The 21,784-nt window shown below is 44.9% G+C and overlaps 1 protein-coding gene across 1 annotated transcript in view; it reads right to left on the bottom strand.

Annotated features, from left to right (window-relative positions):
• LOC8036279 (arginine-hydroxylase NDUFAF5, mitochondrial) overlaps positions 1–3,084 on the bottom strand; it is a 30,212-nt gene extending 27,128 nt beyond the window's left edge. The window contains exon 1 of the mRNA XM_029971454.4: positions 2,690–3,084. Coding sequence (XP_029827314.3) covers positions 2,690–2,932 — 243 coding nt within the window. The 5' untranslated portion in view covers positions 2,933–3,084. The remainder of the gene's footprint in view (positions 1–2,689) is intronic.
• Between the last annotated feature and the right edge of the window lie 18,700 nt (positions 3,085–21,784).

Here is a 21,784-nt window from a genome sequence, read left to right as displayed (position 1 = left end):
TGATCAGAGGTTTCAGAACTATTTGGGAGATGGCGGTGGTGGTGCTGGGAAGGGGGGGGGGGGGGGGGGGGGGAGGGAGGGGCACAAGAGCGATTTTTTTACCTCTTCCCCATATTGTTTCCATTAAATTTCTAAAATATATGGGGGGGGAGGGGGATGGGGCAATCACCCCCCACCCCTGCCCTGCCTGTTCTGATGCCACAGTATGTTATCATTACTGATTACTACTAATTTTATTTTGAACTGGCACTTGAAGTGCACCACAGTAGAAGCTGTGATGAAGTTCTGTCAAGAGTTCTTTGTGCCCCATGTCCTTCCCCACAATATGGTGAGTGACAACAAACTTCCAATTACCAGTTACAGTTCTCCGGAGTTCATGAAACAGTGCGACGTTGTGCACACAACATCTATATGGAATGGCAACGCATGCCGAACAGGAGGCAAAAAAAGTTGTTGACCAAGACGCCCTACATTACAGCCAAGTTCTTTGGTGCCCTGTTAAAATGAGGAAACAAGCCGAGACAAGTTCCTTCAGCCTTAGCTGTCTCTAAAACCCAATGACTTTGTTAAATCTATGTTGTCTTCGGTAGGCATAGGGTGAAGCCCTTTACAGTAGAGTATCAAGTGCTCAGCCGTCTCGTCCTCCCCTCCACAAGCAGTGCACACTGTATCCATTTCCTGGTACTTCGCTCTGTATGTTCTGGTTTGCAGAACACCTGTCCTCGCCTGAAACAACAATGAGCTTCCCCTAGAATTGTCATAAATGCTTTCTTTGGCAATAACTGTTTTGTTTAATCTATAGCTCTCCAGAACCGTCTTTGTCTCCATTCCTTCTAGCCACCAATCTCTTTCTGTGGCCTTAACTTTCTTCTTAACTGAGACCTGCTCTTCCGTAACTCCACTATAGCCCAAACATTTCCTCTTAATTTCCTAGTGCGCTGCCTCCACTTTGTGTCTATACTCCTCATGTATAAATAGCTGACAACCTTTCGTGCCCATTGCTCCCCATCAATTTGCCTCAACCGATCATCAAATTCTATCTTGCTCACCACTTCCCTGCTCTCAAATTACGCCCATCCCATGTCTCCTTGTACTCCCTGGTTTGGAGTTTTGCAATGTGCCCCCAAAGCCAGCCTACCTATTCTGCGCTGTTTCATTTCTAGTCCTGCATGCATTTCAGATTTCATGCATAGCACTGCGTTTCTAAAAGTCAAGCCAGACTGTGACCCTTTCCAAATCTCCCTCACCACCTCATACCTGTTGTAATCCCAAAGTGCTCCATTTTTCATTACAGCTGCATTTCCGTTGCCCTTACCTATTATATACTTTTCATGCTCACTGAGATATTCTGCACCATCACATGTCCATACTTCTTGTATTTACTAGCATTGGATGGATGGATGAATACGGCTGAGCCCTTTGGATCGGGCGGTAGCTTACGCCACCTAGCCATTTTGTTTTACCGTTTAAGCTTAGAATATTTAAATGTGAAATCTATATTCACTCCGCAGTGCAAAGAAAGTGAGGCTATGAAACCCCCTTGCCATCAGTGGATAAGAAACTACCTAGTTTTCTCTCGCTTTCTGCCACCATTCACTTAATCTTTGCTTGGTAATCTCTACAGTCTTGAAATCCACTCTCTCTTCGCTGTCTCTAAAACCCAATGACTTTATTAAATCTATGCTGTCTTCGGTAGGCATAGGGTGAAGCCCTTTACAGTAGAGTATCAAGTGCTCAGCCGTCTCGTCCTCCTCTCCACAAGCAGTGCACACTGTATCCATTTCCTGGTACTTCACTCTGTATGTTCTGGTTCGCAGAACACCCGTTCTTGCCTCAAACAGCAATGAGCTTCCCCTAGAATTGTCATAAATGCTTTCTTTGGCAATAATTGTTTTGTTTAATCTATAGCTTTCCAGAGCCGTCTTTGTCTGCAGTCCCTCTAGCCACCAATCTCTTTCTGTGGCCTTAACTTTCTTCTTAACTGAGACTTGCTCTTCCGTACCTTCGCTATAGCCCAAAAACTTTCCTCTTAATTTCCTAGTGCGCTGTCTCCACTTTGTGTCTACACTCCTCATGTATAAATAGCTGAAAACCTTTCGTGCCCATTGCTCCCCGTCCATTTGCCTCAACCTATCCTCAAATTCTACCTTGCTCACCGCTTCCCTGCTCTCAAATGATGCCCATCCCATGTCTCCTTGTACTCCCTGGTTTGGCGTTGTGCAATGTGCCCCCAAAGCCAGTCTACCTACTCCGCGCTGTTTTACTTCCGTACCTTCTAGTCTCGCATGCACTTCGGATTTCATGCATAGCACTGCGTTTCCAAAAGTCAAGCATTCACTGGCACAGGCAGCGCCATCTACCCGTCGTAGTCATAACTAAAACGCCCAAATAACCGGTCTTCGTTTCTCGGCGGTCAACGCGCACGCTTGTGCCTTCATACGCGCGATCCACAGTATTTATTTTAGCTCAGGAGAGCCGCGGCGCCGCAGAGAGGCAAGTCGTCCACACCACAACATGAGCCGATGCACACAATCCGGTGGAGCGAGAATCAAACGTCAAGCGAGTTTTTCCGATAAAGGTTCGAAAACGAAACTGCTACTTCGCCAATGAAGTCCGACGAGACTGCCCGCTTAATACAGACTTCATACCTATCCTAAGGAATACCCCAAGAAGATGCCCACACACTTACTTCACTCTTTAAATAGTCGTAAACTTCACCGTTGGGATCAGAAGCAGCCAAGTTTTTGTGACGAGTTTTGGCCTTTCTGTCGAAAACGTTCATCTGATGACCGGGTGGCACCGTCACAAATTTCGAAACGGACCGTTGCCGCAAAGGACCGCACATTCTCTCCGTCTTACGAGATATCACTGTCTTGCAGTTGAGTGCCTGTCGAGCTGAAAACCAGCGAACACTAACTCTTGAGGCATGCATTTACTAAAGCACGTTTCACCAGTTTCACCGCCTTCACCCTACGATCCAACTTCGCCTGCCTCCATTCATAGAGTTTTAATTACGCTAGAGAAGAGCAACCTCGGACAAAAAGCGAGTTGCGCTTGCGCGCGCCATCGTCAGGGTGTACAGCTGCGTTATCTGGCGGTAGACGCTTATTTCCAAAAACCACTAAAAACTAAAGAAAACAATAACAAATAAAATAAATTTTAAATATTGTTATAAGTTCATATTATTAAAAAAAAAAGATTTATAATGTGTAAGTTTAGCGTCCACATCGCACTGCCTAATTTTTTTTTTATACGTCGGCGGCTGCGGCGGCTGGAATATTGGCGCGTAATTCAAAATTACGTGCCACTAGCAGACCCACTTGCGCTTACTTTTGTATGTCTTGTCCCCTTCGTGTTGTCTTCCCAGTTCCATTGTCGTTTAGCGGTAATAATTCACAGCGTACTTGATTCAAAGCAATAGAATCGAAGGCGACATATCCTCCCTAAAAATATGTTCACGCTAAGTTTTGAAGAACTGATTTGGCCATAATTTTGATTTGATTTTCGCTGTGGCTAGTGTTACATCCGGACGGAGCACTGAAACGCGTAGCCTCCCCCTCCCCCCTCTGCCCTCCTCTTTCTCTCTCTTTGTCATGAATTTAGGGAAGGCGGAGATCTGGACGTAACTTGGGTTACGTCGGACGTAACGCTAAACACTTCGTATTATTATTATTATTATTTTTTTTTTGTATTTTGCAAATTGGCCACAGGTGCCGACTACCGGTAAAAAGGGGGGGGGGGGGGGGGGGGGGGAACCTCTGGCTGCACGAGGGGAGGAAGGTAGGACGAGCCTGTCCGGACTTCGAACAGATACCGGTGATCAAGTCTATCAAGCGCCATCGCTTGATTGAAAGAGACGCAGACCCCCGACAACAGACGGGTAAAGATCGGTCTCAGTTGTGGCAATCGCCATTTCGGTCCATTCGAATCTTCGAAGCTTCAGAAGGGTCGCTCTGAACAAGTCGCTCCAAGGTCGCTATGGAGCATCACCATATTGAAAGCGTTCCTCGCCAGCGTCTTTGGCACTGCGCATGCAGTCCACTTATCAATCACGCTTATCTCAACAGATCTCTAACAATTGTATTGTTGTTCTTGCGTATTTCAAGCAGACTGTCTAACCGGAACCGAACCGTTATTTTTGGTCGAACCGAAATCCTCGCCGCCTTCTTAAACTTTACCCGGAACTGAACTAAAAAAAAAAGAAAAAAAAATGATAACAGTAACCGGTTTAAAACGGTTCACGGTATTTTTTTTTCTATTTTGTTAGTGTCATAAATTGAATGCTTGAGAATACAAAAATATGCACATTGATTTCCCTTCACACCCCCAAGGAACCCCCCCCCCCCCCCCCCCCCCCCCCCCCCATTCATGAATTTACACACTTTCCCCTAATTTCAATTCCTGGGGAAGCCCCTGAATCGGCAGCAGTATTTCTATGTATTAATCAAATCGCCATATACAAAATTGTAATGTATGAGAAATTGTGGGTTTTCGTGGTGCCTTTGTATCGACACTATGATTAATCATGTGCCATGTAGTCACATGAAATCGTAGTGTCAAGACATGCTGTCAAGTAATTTCATGTCACGCGGCCCCGTGAAGTCACGTGACGTTACTCACTGCGTCAAGTCACTTAAAATGAGAACGTAACTAGATTTATTGCCGATGTTGATGCAGTGACATCACATGACATCACGACTTCGCACCGCGAGTCACGTGAACTCGATTGTCATGAGCCCGAGTCTTGTGCATGCTCGGGTTTATGACAATCAGCATCGCCAAACATTCGGGTAATGGCTCTTGTTCAATCAAAGATGAGAATAGCCGAACTCTAACAATGTCTGAAGCTCAGCCCACGCTCTATACACTTTGCAGACCCCAGCCCATGATATGATGAGCACTGGCGGTATATAATTAACGTCAGATAACGTGACCGTTTGTACTAATTGCGAGTTGAGGAGGGGAAAGTTCTTTCTTTCCTTTAGTTTTTTCTGCGTCCTTCATTGCGCGGAGAGAAAAACTAATGGGTGTTTTTGCAAGTTGTCAAAGTCAGTGATCAGTTCTTAGCAGTGTTGGGTAAAGTACTTCTAGAAAGTACTTCAAGTGAAGTACAAACTACATTAGAGATTATGTACTTCAAGTAAAGTAAAAGTACACCGGGCGCAATGTACCTGAAGTAAGGTACTATAAATACAATATACCTGCAAAGTAAAGTAAAAGTACGTTAAACCCAATATATTATAATGCCCTTTCATTCCACTATACTGTGTTTTTAAAACTGGCATGCAATGCCCCGGGGGTAATCGGCCGTGCTTCAGTTATTTTCGCAAACGGCGACAAATATTGGACGTCAAGTGGCCACAGGGTAGTTGTTTTCCTGTCGCTGACGAAAAATATCTAACACAATCAACTTATAAGACACTTATTTGTATCGGTCTTATTGCCGTCATTATTTCACTCGCTAACTTCCAGATGCTTCGTAAGATTCGATGTTGCATCGTACTGTGAGCTAAGAGGCCGAGGCGGACAGAACTTGCATATAGCGTAGAGCATGTTGCCATCCGAACATGCCATCCCAGAAGCCATCAACAATCGCAGGCAATTTCTTTGTGGGTAAAGAAGCCATTGCGTGCGCCGGGCTCCACCTCGAAAAGGTTTAGCTCCTATGGAAACGCAGCGGCGCCACCGGTCTGCAAACAACACGGCGCCGTTTCGCATGGGAGACAAGAGATGGCGCAAGCGGTCGCGACGCCAACTGCCGCCAACGAACGAGCAGACGACGCCGAGAACCGGCGTTTTTAGCAGACAAGGAACTGCAGTTCCTTGCTGTTACCGTGCCTGTCTTTTTTGTTTCTGCGACTGTCACCGCCTGCGGAACGCGCGCCGCTTTTGAGTCGAAAAGATCGTGTGCTAAAAAGGCCTGCTCTCGGCGCCGTATGCTCGTTCGTTGGCGGCGTTTGTTGCGCCATCTCTTGTCTCCCGTTCGAAACGGCGCAGTGTTGTTTGCAGACCGGTGGCGTCGCTGCGTTTCCTTAGGAGCTAAGCCTTTTTCTTTCTTTACTTTTTCCTCAGGTAAAGTTCGCTCTTCGCAAATTTTAGAAAAAAAAAATGCACCATCTGCGGGCAACGCTGCACAAAGTCGTTGCGCGATAGGTTAAGAAACCGAATTTTCCGGTCGATTTAAAGAGCCTGCCGTCTCCTTGAATCACCCTGTATACACGTTTGCAAGTCCGGTCTCAAGGCGCCGCCATCTTCCTCAGTGGGGTGCGCTCTTGGGCGCGCCCATAATCCGATTCCGACGCCTTAGCAAGGCTTCGTAATAGGATTATGACTCGCCCAAGCGCACCCCAGCCAGGCAAGATGGCAGCGCCCAGAAGCCGGACTATCTAAATTATGACGCGAACCATCATTGCATGAACTGACGTGGAATCACCCTATATTGGTTGACCTGGCTTGATTTGTTCCTATGGGCGTGTTGACTATGAATAAAGATATTAGTTCCCGTAAAAACAGCCCAGCATTTCTAAGAATTGTACTACCCATGGTTTCAATACAGAGGAAATACCTACACAGGTAAGAATTTGCGAGCCATTTGACTGGAGGCAATTAGGCGTTCGGCTCGAATCATTTGTATTCCCGTCATTTCGCTTCGGAAGGCAAGTAGATCTCAAGTTTTGCAGTACACCTGGCCTGCCAATGTGACTATTTTTAGTTCGCGTTTTAGTTATGCGTCATGACGCTCACCATCTTGCTCGAGGATGCCATGTGAAAAAATAACAGAAAAGTTGGAAGGACTACATATTTGTTTTGTTGATTTTTCTAAGGCCTCTTGGTCCCTTTTTACCGTATATCGATAGACGCTTGTATTGGACAGTGGCTCATGCATGATGGAACGCTGGAACGCTGCTTTCATTGTTACGTCTTGCAAATGTTGTAGGAGCTCTTCAGACGGGGGCAGAATAGCAGACGGACGAAGGTGAAAACTGACGCCAACGCGAATCTTTCATGCCCGCGTTTGGGCATGGCAGACGATCGACGGCGGCGTGGAATAGCAGCTGACGATGCCGAAAGCTGCCGCGTGTTTTCTCGCTTGACTAGCAGGCGGTATCAGACTTCCAGACTAGACACACCGGATGTCGGGAAAATGTAGGCAATAGGCCTCCGAGTATGTTCGGCCAAGTAGTTAAGCCAATCCAGTAGTAATGAAAGGGGTCACTGACCTGTGGGCAGGGCTTAGAACCGGCAATGACCTCCACCTAAATTGCATCAAACAATGTAAATATTGCACCTTTTTTTTGTACAAAAGATATTTAAAAAAAAAAAAAAACAAGGAAAAAAAAAACCTACGTGTCTTAGTTATCCCTTTAGTAACTTGGAACCACGTCTTCAGATCCTTTCACTTCTCAAGTTAGGGGAATTTGGAGAGGCCAGCTAGACAAATGTGAGTCTTTGGTAAAGGAGTATAAATTCCGAGATGCGAAAAGTGAAGCATAGAAATCTGTTTTATGTCATAGGAAAGCATGCTTATACTGAGCAGCGTGGGCGTCAAAATCACATTTCACAAACATACAAGAACCCGATGCTAAATACTATTCTACAAGCATGTTTTGGCCTTAAGACACAAGGATCGTTGCAGAAAGCTCCAGCACATGGCAACAATGTGACAAAATGTCAACATAAAGAAGTTGCAATGGACAACAGAGGAGAAAGCTACTTGCCAGACATATGAGTGATGGCCTTTTCTTATAGGTGAGTGACTCAACCTGATTGACTCAAGGTCCATTTCTCTTACTAGTCCAGCTCCACCTGGCCATTCTGAAGCTTTCATGCACACAAAATAAAGCAAACCAACATCGTTTGCAGCCCCGTGGCCTGCAATACACTACATTAAAGAACCAAACTTGACAGAAACCTGTAATCCTAATTATTTAGCACACACTGAAACATGCACACACATTTCTGAAAATGGCTAAAACAGATAAAGGGCAACACCGCTCAATTCCAAAATAATTTAAGGTAACTGGTGATTGTATATTCGGAAGCACTAATGATCGACCCTGGGTCATTTGTTTACTGAAAGATTAATAGTTTTGATGAAATCCTATTTTAAACATTCCAAACCGACACCAAAACTTCGCCTGCGGGAGCAACAACGGTCTCATGTGTTCATCGGCATGGCCAACCACATTGTAAAGACAGCTAGGACATCTACAGCACCCCTTGGTACACCAGCCAGGGTGGCTAGATGCCGGAAACGTCATCAGCTCTTTATCTGTATGAACGCGGCCTGTGAAATTTTCCAAGAAACAAAATAAGAAAATAGGAATGTATACGGTGTTCTAGCGCAGTGTTGGCTTGGTTAATACGGCTGTTCATGACACCACACGTTGCCTGCTAAAATAAGCTGATTTGGATTCTCAAACTTCGTTGGACTTTATAATAAACTTCTAGGCAGAATTACGTTGTAATATTTAAGGTGTGACATTTCTGGATGTGGCATTTCTGGTATGGTATTCCTGAATTTCTGAAAAAAAAAAGTCATTTTTCGGCCACATTGTGCAAAGAAATGAAAGCGATAGCTGTAGAACGGTCATGCAAAGCGGGTGGAATGGTGCCGTCACATACTCGACAACGGAGGTGCGACGTGGTTAATTCTCATTGCTGTCGTGGTTGGCGTCGCGGATGCTACTGACTACCGCCAACAGTGATCCGTAAAGTAAGTGGGTAAGTACGATGGAAGTTCTTAAAACAATCCAAAATTACGCGCGGCAACTGGATACTGCCAAAGTGGGATTTCGCATAACCCGAGTAATGTTTGAAAACAAGTCTTTCAAGCAGACGACATGATGATTCTCCCTTCGTCGCATCATTCTTAGTGGGACGCCAGGGCTGCCCTCTTTTCTATCTCCGCGCGCTGCAGGGCCGATGGGAAAACCCAACTTCCCTGGCCTCGTGCCAAATCGGACAGAAAGGTTTGTCCATAGCGGCGACGACACCCCACGAGGTCGAAATCTCTGCAAAGTGTCGCCCGTATATCTATCAGAATAACACTGTATTATTTTGATTCCATTGAAAATAAAGCGGAGTTCTCGTTTAAAGAAAGCTTGAACTAATCTCGCTCAACAACATTCGGCAAGTCGCCAACATACGAAACTCCTACGTTTTGAAAGGACAAAAAAAAAAAAAAAAAAAAAAAAGGCATGGCGTTTTCAGGTTTTTTGGCTCAACGACACGTATAGCCCCCACCCTCGAGATAAAGCACTCCCTAATATGACTCCAGCTCATTCTCGATAGTCACAATTTCCTCCCAAACAAGAAACAGTCGGGACCTCAAAGACAAGTCCTGAATTACAAGATAATCAATATCATGTGCGTGAACCCCTGACGTGTCAGACTTGAAGTGTTTCTTGTTAGACCTGCTGCGAACGATTTGCTCTTTGTAAACAAACCTCTGGTAGTCTGCAGCGAGGTCAGGGCACTCCTCATCATACTCTGAGAGAGCAGACTTGAGCTTCTCGGAAAGCTCAACTTACGAGGGTACCCCAGCAAACCAACATCGCCAACAGAGATGAAGTTGAGCAGCTTGGGGTATCTCTGCATTTTGTTGCACATGTTTTTGCAGCCATCTGACACGAGCGGTGTAGCCAGAAAGCAGTCACACTGCTGCGTCATCAATACCCTCTCAACGATCTGGCTGGGTACGGAATATGCACCAGTAGCCAGCTTCACAAGGTGCCCGTTACCAGTCTCAAACACGAAGGCAGAGTGGCCCAACAGTGGTCTCGTTTTCCAAGCAGTCTCAGCGAGGTTGGGGTGACTACCACATAACACATAACACATTACCACATCCACCACAAACATTGAAGCTCATAGCTTGGTCGCTGTACAGGCCTCTTGTGGGGGTGACAAAGGCCCGCAGCAGAGCTTCTGCAAATAATATATAGGGTGGTTCAAGTCACCAGGCTCGATCTAGAATGGACCGTAAAAATCGAAGCCTGCACGTAGCAATCTAAACTTTTCGTTGAAGGTGTATTTCACAGGTCGGTTTTTTCTAGTAAAATTACAAAGCGTAGTTCTCTTTCTGTAAAAAATAAGGCCAAGAAACTTGCCAGGGTCTACGGCGGGCAGCAACGCAGACGACAGGGGTCCAGTAGCGGGGTGTGTTTGGCGTTCGTATTGATAGGCACTACTTCCTTATCGCGACGGCTCGCGACCACTGTGGTTTATTAAAATGAATATAATATTTTTGAAATGTACCTTCGGTTAAAAAATAAATGCGAACAACAAAAGCTAAACTAAAAGTAAAAAAAAAAAAAACGCGTCTGCATAACGGCGGCGCTTTTGCTGCCAACGGATTTCGTCTGCGTGTCGTCTGCTATCTTTCGCTGGTCGGCTGCACCTTTAGACGCTGCTCCCGATGCCATCTATCAATACGAAGGCCAAACACAGCCCGCTACTGGACTTTGTCGTCTGGGTCACCACCCGCCGTAGACCCTGGCAAGTTTCTCGGCCCTATTTTTACTAAAAGAGAACTACGCTTTGTAATTTTACAAGAAAAAACCGACCTGAGAAATACACCTTTCACGAAAAGTTTAGATGGCTACGTGCCGGCGTCAATTTTTACGGTCCATTTTAGATCGAGCCTGGTGACTTGAATTACCCTATATAATGGGCAATAGTTAAAGGGTTAGGTCACAAAGATTGAAGGAAGCAGATTATTCTCAGTACGAAGTCTCCACGTGTTATGTGGTAGACACCCCAAGTTTCACAAACATTGGTGCTCAAGTAACTACTAGAAAAATTAATTTTTACAGCGCAGCTCTTAGGTGCCCGTTTCCGGCTTGAGCGGCGTCGGCGTCGCCGTCGCCGTCACCGTCGGCGTAACCGCGCGGTGCATTATGGGTAAATTTCCCCGCTAAATTTAGCAGAAAATATGCCCCGCTAAATTTAGCACAAAATTTTCCCCGCTAGATTGAGCGGAAAAAATTTCCCGCCAAATTTAGCGGAAAATTGTCCTCGCTAAAGTCAGCGGAAAGATCTCCCCGCTAAATTTAGTGGGAAAAATCCCCCGCTAAATTTAGCGGAAAATTTTTCCCTACATGGGAGACGAGCAGGAAAGGAGGAGGGACATAGCCTCATCTCCGTACCTTCCCCTCCTCCTCCTCCTCCTCAAGAGCTGCGCTCTAATTCGGCGTTACAGGGGATCGTAAACCGTCTTTCATTTTTAAGCCTGATTACTTTTATGTGGCGACCAGGCAACCCTGGCAAAATTCTACGTAGTTGACCTCCGATAATCGCACCATAGCGTTCATAGGCCACGTGACCCCGATCATGTAGTTGAACACTTTTGATGTAGACCAACATCTTTCTCCGCGCTTAAAAGGGGGGGGTGCAAAGCTGGGAGGTCAATGTCAGGAAAACTTGATCACGAAAGTGACGTCACATAGATAACACCGGAGCACTCCGTCACGACGCGCCGCCCGCTGCCGAGAAGTGAGAACCGTTAAGTGCGCACACGCATCCTTTCTCACCTGCTTTGCTGGCTTGCTCGTTTGCTTGCTTCAACACAACGCGCTCCTGTCTGACTGCGGCGTCGATAGACGCAGCTCCGGCGGCCGTGATTTCACAATCGTCACTTATTGCTCTGAACAGCGGCCGAGCAGCCGAGCTGGTGTGCATCACCATCGCATATTTCGGATAGAAAACCAGCCACCACCATTGGCTGTGCACCAACTCGATCAATATACATAGGCCACCTTCAACGTTATATTGAGGGTCGGACGGGACCACCACAATGCGATGCGGTGAGCACTGAGTACCCGAACAACGAACATGTTTTGTGGCTGTGCACCAGGGCACAGGCTTCCCACAACACCCTGCTCTCCTCTGTACTTGCACACCTTAGTCCTACCACCTGGGAACAATGGTTTGCACCATCCCAGGACCACCATCGGCTGTGGACACTGCTATACCATGCACATAAAGACAATCGTCAAGAACGATGGTGCAAGTGGATCATCAGCTACCTGAGCCCATAGATAGATAACCCGGACTAAAGTAGAATCTCCATATCACGTTTAATGCATTCATTCATTCTGCGGCATGGGAACTTCACGTGACTCTCTCGCGCGACTGAGCGAAGCGTTAAAACAATTTGCACACGATTCCGCATATGCGTTTCGGAGATGGTGGCACAAGAGACTGCACATTTCCCGCCATTGTTCTTTGAGCCACGGGCATTCGCCTCTTGCGCACCCGAGATCACCATGTGGCAGGAACCAGTGGACGTTTCTTCTGCTGCGGCCATAATTCTATGGAAATTTATGCTGCGTAATAAACCTACGCACGAACCATTTTTTTAAATATTTTTGCTCTATATTTACTCATGTTTGCTACCCTTGAACACACGAGTCGCATCTGCGCAACTCTCTTTTGCGGTTGCACTTCGGACAGCATAGAAGAACCAGTCACCAGTATTGTTTATGTTTCTCAAAGGATCTTACCAGAAGGGGGTGCAAAAGTGCCAAAGCACGAGTAATGACTGGGTGTAGTATGAAAGTTTTCTGTTCAGACCAGCTTCTGAGATATCGTCGTAGTCAGTCTCGTGATTGGTGAACACTGCCTTTATGCCCGCAGGTCTGCATGATTCGTGCCGTTAACTGTAGCCCGCTCAAGAATTCGTTTAGCCTGATGCACAGAACATCATGCTTGGACAGCATAAATATGGGCCTGTGTTCTGGTTACTGACAGATCCAGGCTTAGGCCACAAAGCTATATATTATTTGGGAGGGTACCTGGGGCACAGTATACCATAATTACTCGACTGTAACGAAAGTCTTAATTCGAAATGTAAGGGCGCAAACGAGCTGGTGTACATTGCACATGGTTGAAAAAAGCCCGAGACTGCGGGTAAACGACACAACACTAAAAAGTCTCTAACACAGCTGAAATTTTTATAGTTTAGAGGGTGAGAACTTCAAAGAATACCGCTTTCCACCAACGTAACCTCTGACTAAACAACAAGGACAACGGTCTCTGCGTCATGCACTTCTCTTATCTTTGACCCCTCGCTTGTCGACCGCCAAACACACTGCTAACCCCAAGCCCACTAACACACATACATAAAGAAAAGAACGACCCATCGTCCCCTCTGCCCGAAAACCTACAGACATAAACCTTGAAGGTCAGAACTTTTCACAGCCGAAGAAAACGCCAAAGGTCATTGTCCAACCGAGAAGACGGCTTATTAACTGCGTTCCCGTGACCTAATATTGTTAGTGACTCTTTTATCAACCGCTTATGGTCATCTTTTTCCCGCGACTCTACGGAAGTTAAATGCCACAACGGTACACAGTTCCTACATTCGATCAGATCTTTTGACAATTCGGAGTACGGGTCTTTTTTCTTGATTCAATGTTTGTGTTCCGTCAACCGCTCATTTATACACCGTTTAGTTTGCCCAATATAACAAAGGCCACAACCAAAGGATATCTTGTAAATGACACCCGACGAACATTCCACATCCCTTTCTCTGTGTTTTATCGCGCAACCTGAAACAGTCGAGGCAAAAGGGGTCAAACGGCTCAATCTATAGTCTGTAAAAAAGGCAGTGCCAACATTAAACCTGCTGGCTGATTCTTTGATGTTGTGAGAAATTTTATGAAAATATGGAAGGACTACTCGCTTTGAAGGTCTAGGATTTTTCTGAATTGACTTCTTTGGAAATATCATATACACCAACTGCCTTAAAATATGTTAATAATAATAATAATAATAATAATAATAATAATAATAATAATAATAATAATAATAATAATAATAATAATAATAATAATAATTTTATTCCAGATATAATAAATGACACAATACAAATACGGGTCTGTCCAAGCCACAGGAGGCTTGTGGGACAGGACCCGGCGAGTCGAAACGGCGAAAAAACAAAGAATAAGGTGAACTCAATATAAGATATGAACTATGCAGAAGATGAGCAACAACAGAACAACGAATGGTTACTACAAGCTTAAATTGGTCAGCATTTTTTTTTGTTTTCTTTTTGTAGTGCTTTCAAAAAAGCGATCTGGCAATTTATTGAAAATGGAGGGCACATAATACGCGCGAACTCTTTTCCCGTAGCGCGTAGTACAGGTAATAAAACGGGTCGTGTGACGAAGACTCCTGCTGGGAACAAAGGGCCGTTTAAAATCATCATTCCAAAAGTGCCGCAGAACCACGCTTTCCAAAAACAACGAAGAGAAATTCGGCATACGTAAAAACTCGAACACGTTCATGTCAGTAAAAGAATCAAAGTGATAACCAACGCTCTTTAGCAAGCCCCCCAAAATACGATCAATTTTCATTTGCCACGACTCTGTACACTTTCCGAACAATGTAATACAGTACCGCAGTATACTCCCAAGCAGCACGTTGTGAATGGGCCATCGCTGGCAAGTGTACTATGGCCAACCAGATTTTCGATGGCCCAAGCTTGGCCAAAGTGCTCGGCAATAGCAGTGTTTTCGTCCTCGTCTGGTGACTTGCCATTCACTTTATGCCTGTCGCTGGCCATTCACTTTAGGCCAGTGACTGGCCATTCACTTTAGGCCAGTGACTGGCCATTCACCTTTGTCCAGTGGCTGGCCATTCACTTTAGGCCAGAGAATGGCCATTCAGCTTTGGCCAGTCACTTTCGGCCAGCCACTGGCCATTCCCGTTTGGCCAGCCACTAGCCATTGACTTCCGGCCAGTCACTGGCCGGAAGTGGCTGTAGTTATACACTTAATACATAATTTATCACAGACTGCCAGAAAATTTGGGTGTTCCTCAGAAGACTGTCAAGAGTTTCGGGAGGTCAGGTTTGAGAATTCAACCCCAGAAACTTTTACATAGTAATGACACACGAAGCTGCTGCAAGTCTGCTCAATATTTATTGGACCTTTTTGAGTACTAAGTCTTACGACGCTGGTTGCGACCACCATTCCAGTCGTCGTGGGTTCAGGGATGGTATGTTGTCCCACCATTAAGATCCCTCGGTAGTGCAGCAGTAAAAAAAAATAAAAAGAAGTAACTTTAGGTGAAGGGACAGTGCAACCATAGAGAGTTTTAGTAGATCGTTCCGATACCTCCGATAGCCCCGATAACGATACTATGCATGCGCAAGGGAGGCGGTGGCGGAGTATCGGGTATCGTTATCGGAGTCATGGGAGCGATCTACTAAAACACTCTACTCTTCAGTTACAATATTTTTCAGTTTACACAAGCTTACTGGCACTAATGGGAAAGAGAAGCCTTGAGCACACAGTAAAAGTTTTTACACACTTAACGGTGTAAATCAGTTTGTCCCTGGGCTAACACCCTTACGGCGTTCAGGCAAGCACCCTTCATAAAGGGTGCTTGCTAACACCCTTGGTAAAGGGCGCTTGGCATGAAATGGGCACCTGCTGGGGTGGCCCAGTGGATGCTGGGCCACCCCAGCCAATCTGGCGCCGGGAGAGTATCATGCGACGTTTTGGTTATGTGGAGTACAAGGTCACATGACGCTCTCTCGACGCTGGATTGGCTGGTAGCGTCCGCCGCGCTCGGACGAAGGGTGAAATGAAGTATAGACCCCAGTGAACATTTCATTGGAATGTGTCCAATACACATATCAGAACTTGTAAATTGTACAAAAATCATATATGGTATTGCATATTCTTATATTATTATTACCTGATTTACAGCTTATCATGTTTACTGAACACATTTACACTTTTTTCACTTAGAGGGATTGCCACATCACCACATACGAGGCATATGATAAAGAAATATTGAGTCACACTAAACACAACTCACTTCATGAAGTAATACAAAAGAGCTCCTTGCAAGCCACATCATAACCCCGCGGGCAATTGGGAAGTGCTACGGCACCCCTTTTTCTCGAACTCTAAGTGAGCAAGCAATGGCCCCAAGCATCGCACTGCATGGCTGAACCATTGTGAACATCATGGTCTGCCACAAACGAAGCATGTAAAGCTTTCCTGTTTGGAGATCAAGTGACATGTTTTGTTTGTCTCAGAGGATTGCAGGCAACCCACGCTTCGCTTATCACTTGTCTCCTACGCGCATCTGGCTCAACTCACAAATCGCGCATTGTACCAAACGGTCCAAGAAGACGGAAAGGAGGGACTCCCCTCATTCTCGGACCCTCGTTCGTGCAACCGGAAACAGCCATTCTCCCCCTAGAAGATTAGCCCGTCGCTTAAAACTCGAACAAAAGTTGCTTTCCCCATCCCGTTCAGCCCTAAGCTGACAGTGTTGTGGAAGCTACGTGCTCCTTGGGCCAGCCCACGTGGGCCAGCCACACGCTCGTCACGCCACGGGTACTTCGAACGACTCGGTTGTAACGCGCTGACGCTATTGACACCACCACAACGCTGCCAGCGCCACCAAGGGCAAAGCTGATAACCACGCCTGCCTTGCTACTCCATGAACGCGGAGAATCTTTTCGTTCTGCTTTTGTTTGCGCCGGATATCCCATGACGCATCGCGCTCTCCGTTCGCTTCTCTTCGAGCGCTTGCTCGAGTGCACCGTGTGGAACGCAAAATATAGCCAGTCATTCGAAATACAAACGTGCGATTATCATTTACGGTTATTATCCCTCATACTTGGTTCACTTCCGAACGAAACTTGAATATTTCAATTTTTGTTTCCGTACCCCTTTAAAGAACACAACTGGGATGATGATTTAATGAATGATGATGATGAAACAATGTTGACTAAAGAGAGTGACCACAAAGGTATACTGGAAGAATCACTAACAATGATGAAACCTAGAAATCTATTAGTGCCTTCCCTGTGTTTTGCCATTGAGTGGAAGAAGTTTCTTGGCCTATATTTTTGTTAGAAACAGGTGTGATGCGTCCGTCTGTTTTTTTTTTTTTTAATCTTGATGTTGTGCATATTTTTTATTTCCTAGGTTGAAAGGTCAAGGCATTCCCTGTTGTTTGTTCAACCACATTTACCCAAATGTTAGTAGGTTGCTTTTTTATGTTTACTGTCCTTGGGTATGTCAGGGGTTGTGAACAGTAAAACGCTGTAAGGCCCAGGAAGGAATTCCCTTTGTAAAGTGGTGGCAAGCAGAAGAGGAATTGTAAAGACTGACTTCATGTCTTCTCCTGTGTTTTCTTTTTTGGGTCGCCTATTCATTTTTTCCCATTAATACTCAGCTGTGTTTGATACTTCTCTGCGTTTGTGTCCTCCTTCAGAGAACCCGTCTTTAATAAATTATGTGTTTAGCCTGTTTAGCTAGCTTGCACCCTCCTTTTTGTTTTTGACCATTAATAAATGACTGTAGGATTCAACTGCAAGCACGGTGTTAATGCATACTAATAAATAGCAGCATACTTTTATTGACTAGTGGTGATGATTGGACTAGTTAGTAGCCAATTATTGAAAAGAAATCATGAAGAATATGGGAACAGAGGATACGAACACAACACAGCGCTGTGTTGATCTCTTCCTTCTTGTCCGTGCCATTCACATTCCATGTTTTTAATAACACATTTATTAATAATTTTCTGCTCCCCCTTCCTCATAGTGCCATCGTTCAGGAAGTGCAAGGCGGGTGTCACTCTCACTCTTGTGGTTCAGTTCCCCAGGTTCCCATAGGTTTCAAGCTGCTAGCCAAACTGAGTCAGGCCTTCCAGCCCTGCAGGAAATGTCAATTCCACTCTTTTAGACGTAGACACCCACATTTTGCGTGTACGTGAAAGAAGCTCTAACAGAGAGGAAACAAAATGATTGACCTTTTTTTAGTGCATCCTTTTCTTTTGCTGAGAACGTACATAAACGTTACACGCTATTGTACATTTAGTGGTGCGGCTTAATTTAGGAAGAGCATTTTTTTTCATAGAACTTTCATATAAAGAAAAAACTCAATATAATGGGTCGGGCATAAATGGTTGCTATGAACTGCCCTATACATTTACACATTACCTGATATCAGTAAAAGAGTAGAGTAGCGTAGGGCTGCACTGTACCAATCACGACTTTGTAACCAATTAATAGTTGGCATTTATTTGTTTATTACTATTGGCTATTATTCTTTGACAGAAAGAATAACCGGGCGAGTTGGTACGGTGGTAGTCTTTGAACTCCCTCAAATATTCAGGTTTGACATTAGTTAAAGGGGCCCTCCGGATCGTTCTGCGATGATCTATTTACGGCGGTAGCTCAATCTACAGGCCCTAAGGATCCCAAAAATCATAAAATTACGGTCATGCGCGGCGGATTTCCCTACTAAAATTGCTATCAAAGTCCCCGGCACGCCCCCCTTTCTGAGATGAGCCCGGAAAAAGGGAGGGGCATCTCTTTACGCGTCAGCCAATAGCAAGCGAATGATTCCGGCGTCACTGCGCGTCACCAACGCGGCCGACCGCCGACCCGCGGAGGAATCTCTTGAACAGGCGCGGACCGTTGTCAAGGAACCCGGACTTTGTGCTCGGCAGTCGTCGTTCGTCGCACCGCACCGTCGCGCTGCTACTGCAAGTTTGCAACACGCAGCCGCATTCCACAGATGACAAGGAAAAGTTTGACTCGTTGACGTGGAAGGATCGCAAAGCTGGCTTCAGAGTCGGGATCCACGGGAAGGAGGAGCATGTGTACCGCAAACGCACGCCTGCAGACGCCCCGGGAAGCAGACGAGCCGACGCGCCGACGCATCGCCCACTAGCAACAAGCTTGAGGGGAGAAAACATAGTTCGCTGGTATTGGAGCGATAATTGCGGACTATGTTTCCCGCACCACAATCAGTTTACGTTTTTCTCAAACTCTAATTTACAACAAGCTTAAAAAGTGTTGCAATAATAACGTTCGCATTCACCGCGAGATGCAGCATTTCCATTGGTCAAGTTTTAGCGATGGGCAGGGAATGGGGGATCGTCTTCCAAGAGAAAATATATTTCTTCTGCCATCTGCTTAATAAACGGTTTTGTAATCTAAAACTTTGTATACATATTAACTTGCACCTACTATGCAATATAACAACATAAACAGACGATCGCAGAAAGCTCCGGAGGGCCCCTTTAATTTTTTCCGCCTTTTTTCGTGTTTTTGTTTTTTCTAGCTGCTCTGATTTATGTAAGGGCTTTCGCCACTACTAAAAAACGTGACATGTAAACTCCTTTTATTTTTTGCATCACACAATCGTAAACTTAAAAAGTGTGCCGGTTCGGTAAACGCGAAGAGACCTAATTTCCGAGGGTGAAACCTCTAAAAACAATGGACAAGTAAAAGAAACAAACACAGGGCGTTGTTTGTCCGTTGTTTTTAGCGCTTTTACCCTCGGAAATATGACGAAGAGACCGCGCGTCTCTACGCACAGGCATTAGCTTATGCAAAAAATCATGCTGCATGCTCGCTCTTCTAACGTTTTTCTCGCTCCCGCTTTATGAAACAAACCGGTGGCGAGCGGCTGTTAGGACAAGATGTCAGAACTAGCATGACCTGTGATTAACACTTTGGGACGGCGACTGAATGCTTGAACTGCCGTCAGATGGCACTTGAACGCTCCGCACAAGCATCGTCGGACGAGCGCCGCACAACGGCGCAAAGAACATGCCCAAGGTTCCGCCGCGCGGGAATCTTTCTCACACTGCGGAGCGAGCCACAGGTTTTGAAGAAGATACGCTCTTTTCAAATAACGAAATAACACAGGGCAGAAGCATAGTTAGAATCATGCATAGCTTAGCAAGCACACGGTACACGACAAAGTTTGAAACAGCAGCCCACTTCGCAGAAACAAAAGAAAGTTGCTAACCGGCGTTTGCACGAGTCGTGCATGTGCGGTTCTGAACTTACGGGCGTTGGCAAGAGGCAGCGTCTCTCAGCTCTCAGTCCCCGATTGTTATTCTTGAACACGGTATTCGTAAGGAAGATATTTAAAATATCCACTAAAACGGCTAAAACGTAAAAGAAAGGAGATTTCCGAAGCTTCTGGAACTTCAACGACCATTCAAACGAGCCCAACGGAAGCTGATTACGATAGCGATGGTCTTGCGCAGTCTTCAAGAGTCTCTTTTCCTTTTTATTTATTGTTATTTTTTTTAGAACTATACTAAGCAAAATAGATTATATTAGTAACAATAAGAATTTCACTAAAATAATAATGTAAAACATTACAAAAAGTGAGTAAATCTTAGATTTTATTTAAACTTTAGGTTGTTTCTTTTTTTGTGTAAACCGAAACCGAAACTAACTCAAGCAACGTTTCCTTCGTCGTAATTGTTTGCGTGTGCGTGTGTGCATGCGCGTGCGTGTGTTTGTGCGCACGCGTGTGGATACGTCCGCGTGCATGCGCGTGTGCGTTTCTGGTTGTGCGTGCGTGTGCGTCTGCGCGCGGGCGTGGGTTTGCGCGTGTGCATGCGTGTGTACGTGCGTGCGCGCGTGTATGTGTGTGACTGCGAGCGCGCAAGCGTCTGTTTGTTCGTTCTATTGCACTGTGCCCGCAAGAAGAACAATTGGATGTCCCTGGACACTGTTAAAACACTAACTTATTGATTATTATTATTATTATTATTATTATTATTATTATTATTATTATTATTATTATTATTATTGTTGTTGTTGTTATTGAAACATAGCCCTGAGACTTTAGACACAGGGCCCTAAACTTTTCTATAGCTGGCTGTAGCTGTATCTATAAGTTTTTAAGGCCGACCATGCAAAGCTACAGGGAGTTATAGCCTCCCACTGAATTTCCCATAGACGACCATAGGCCATTTTTTATGGGATGTCTCGGACTGGTTTATTATGGGATTTGCCTCTTTATGTACGTGAGTTTTTGTGCATGTCACCATATACTCAAATGAATATTTTACTCGGGTTGACATGGTCATGAGACAGGTTCTAGCAGCATGTCATGGATATTTGTCAAAAATTTTCACAATATTTTGATTTCATGTTGCCAGATATAAACTCGAGACTAACTGATTTTCTTACTGTACACTTCCATCAATCAATATTTGTAAAAAATGCTAGTATAGAGCATTTCACCCTGCTTTCCGATTTCTGAGCATGGAGTGATTGGTAAGAAAATTAAATATGAACTCATATATAAAATTTTGTTTTCAAACATAAAAATTGTATGCAAAAGAGGCCTTTAATTATCAGCTATTTGCATGAATTACAACTGACATTATAAGAAACTAGACTGCTAACAACTGTTGCTTTTTACGCAGAAATCTTACCTGTACACAGGGATGGGCAAAATACATGCAAATATGTATCGAAATACAAATACAAAATACTTCGTCAAAAATGTATTTAATTACAAATCTAATTACATTTCCAAAAAAGCATTTAAGTACAAGATACAAATACAACCAAATGTATTTGATCTCCTCCAAATACTTTTCCAAATACATTCCTCAAAATTTGCGTCAGCGACTTCAGGGCACCTGCAACGGGTTTCTGGGTATCTCATTTTAATTTTGCATCGCACACTCGGGAGTTAGTGTGCGAGGCTCTAGTAACGTAATAGAAATATAATAACAAAAAAATGTAATCAGCATGGACGTAATAGATGAAAAAAGTACAGAGCTTCAAGCAGCATTTTTTGTTGATTACATTTTGGTATAGACCAACAAAGAACCGAGGCGCAGCACTAGCTAGAGAATTTTTTATTGTTGCAACTCGCACCAGTTACGAAAATCTGGACGACCCGCGCATTTAGAATGTTCCAGGCAAAAATATGGATGGAAATCAGGCTGGAAAGCATCACAAGTTGTCACAGGCACTTTTTAGCCAGTC

This window comes from Ixodes scapularis, unplaced genomic scaffold, assembly GCF_016920785.2.
Source record: "Ixodes scapularis isolate PalLabHiFi unplaced genomic scaffold, ASM1692078v2 PGA_scaffold10__122_contigs__length_95168666, whole genome shotgun sequence".
In the NCBI taxonomy this organism is placed as follows: domain Eukaryota; kingdom Metazoa; phylum Arthropoda; class Arachnida; order Ixodida; family Ixodidae; genus Ixodes; species Ixodes scapularis.
Note: the sequence above shows the minus strand (reverse complement) of the source record. Positions and strands in the feature narration are given on the sequence as shown.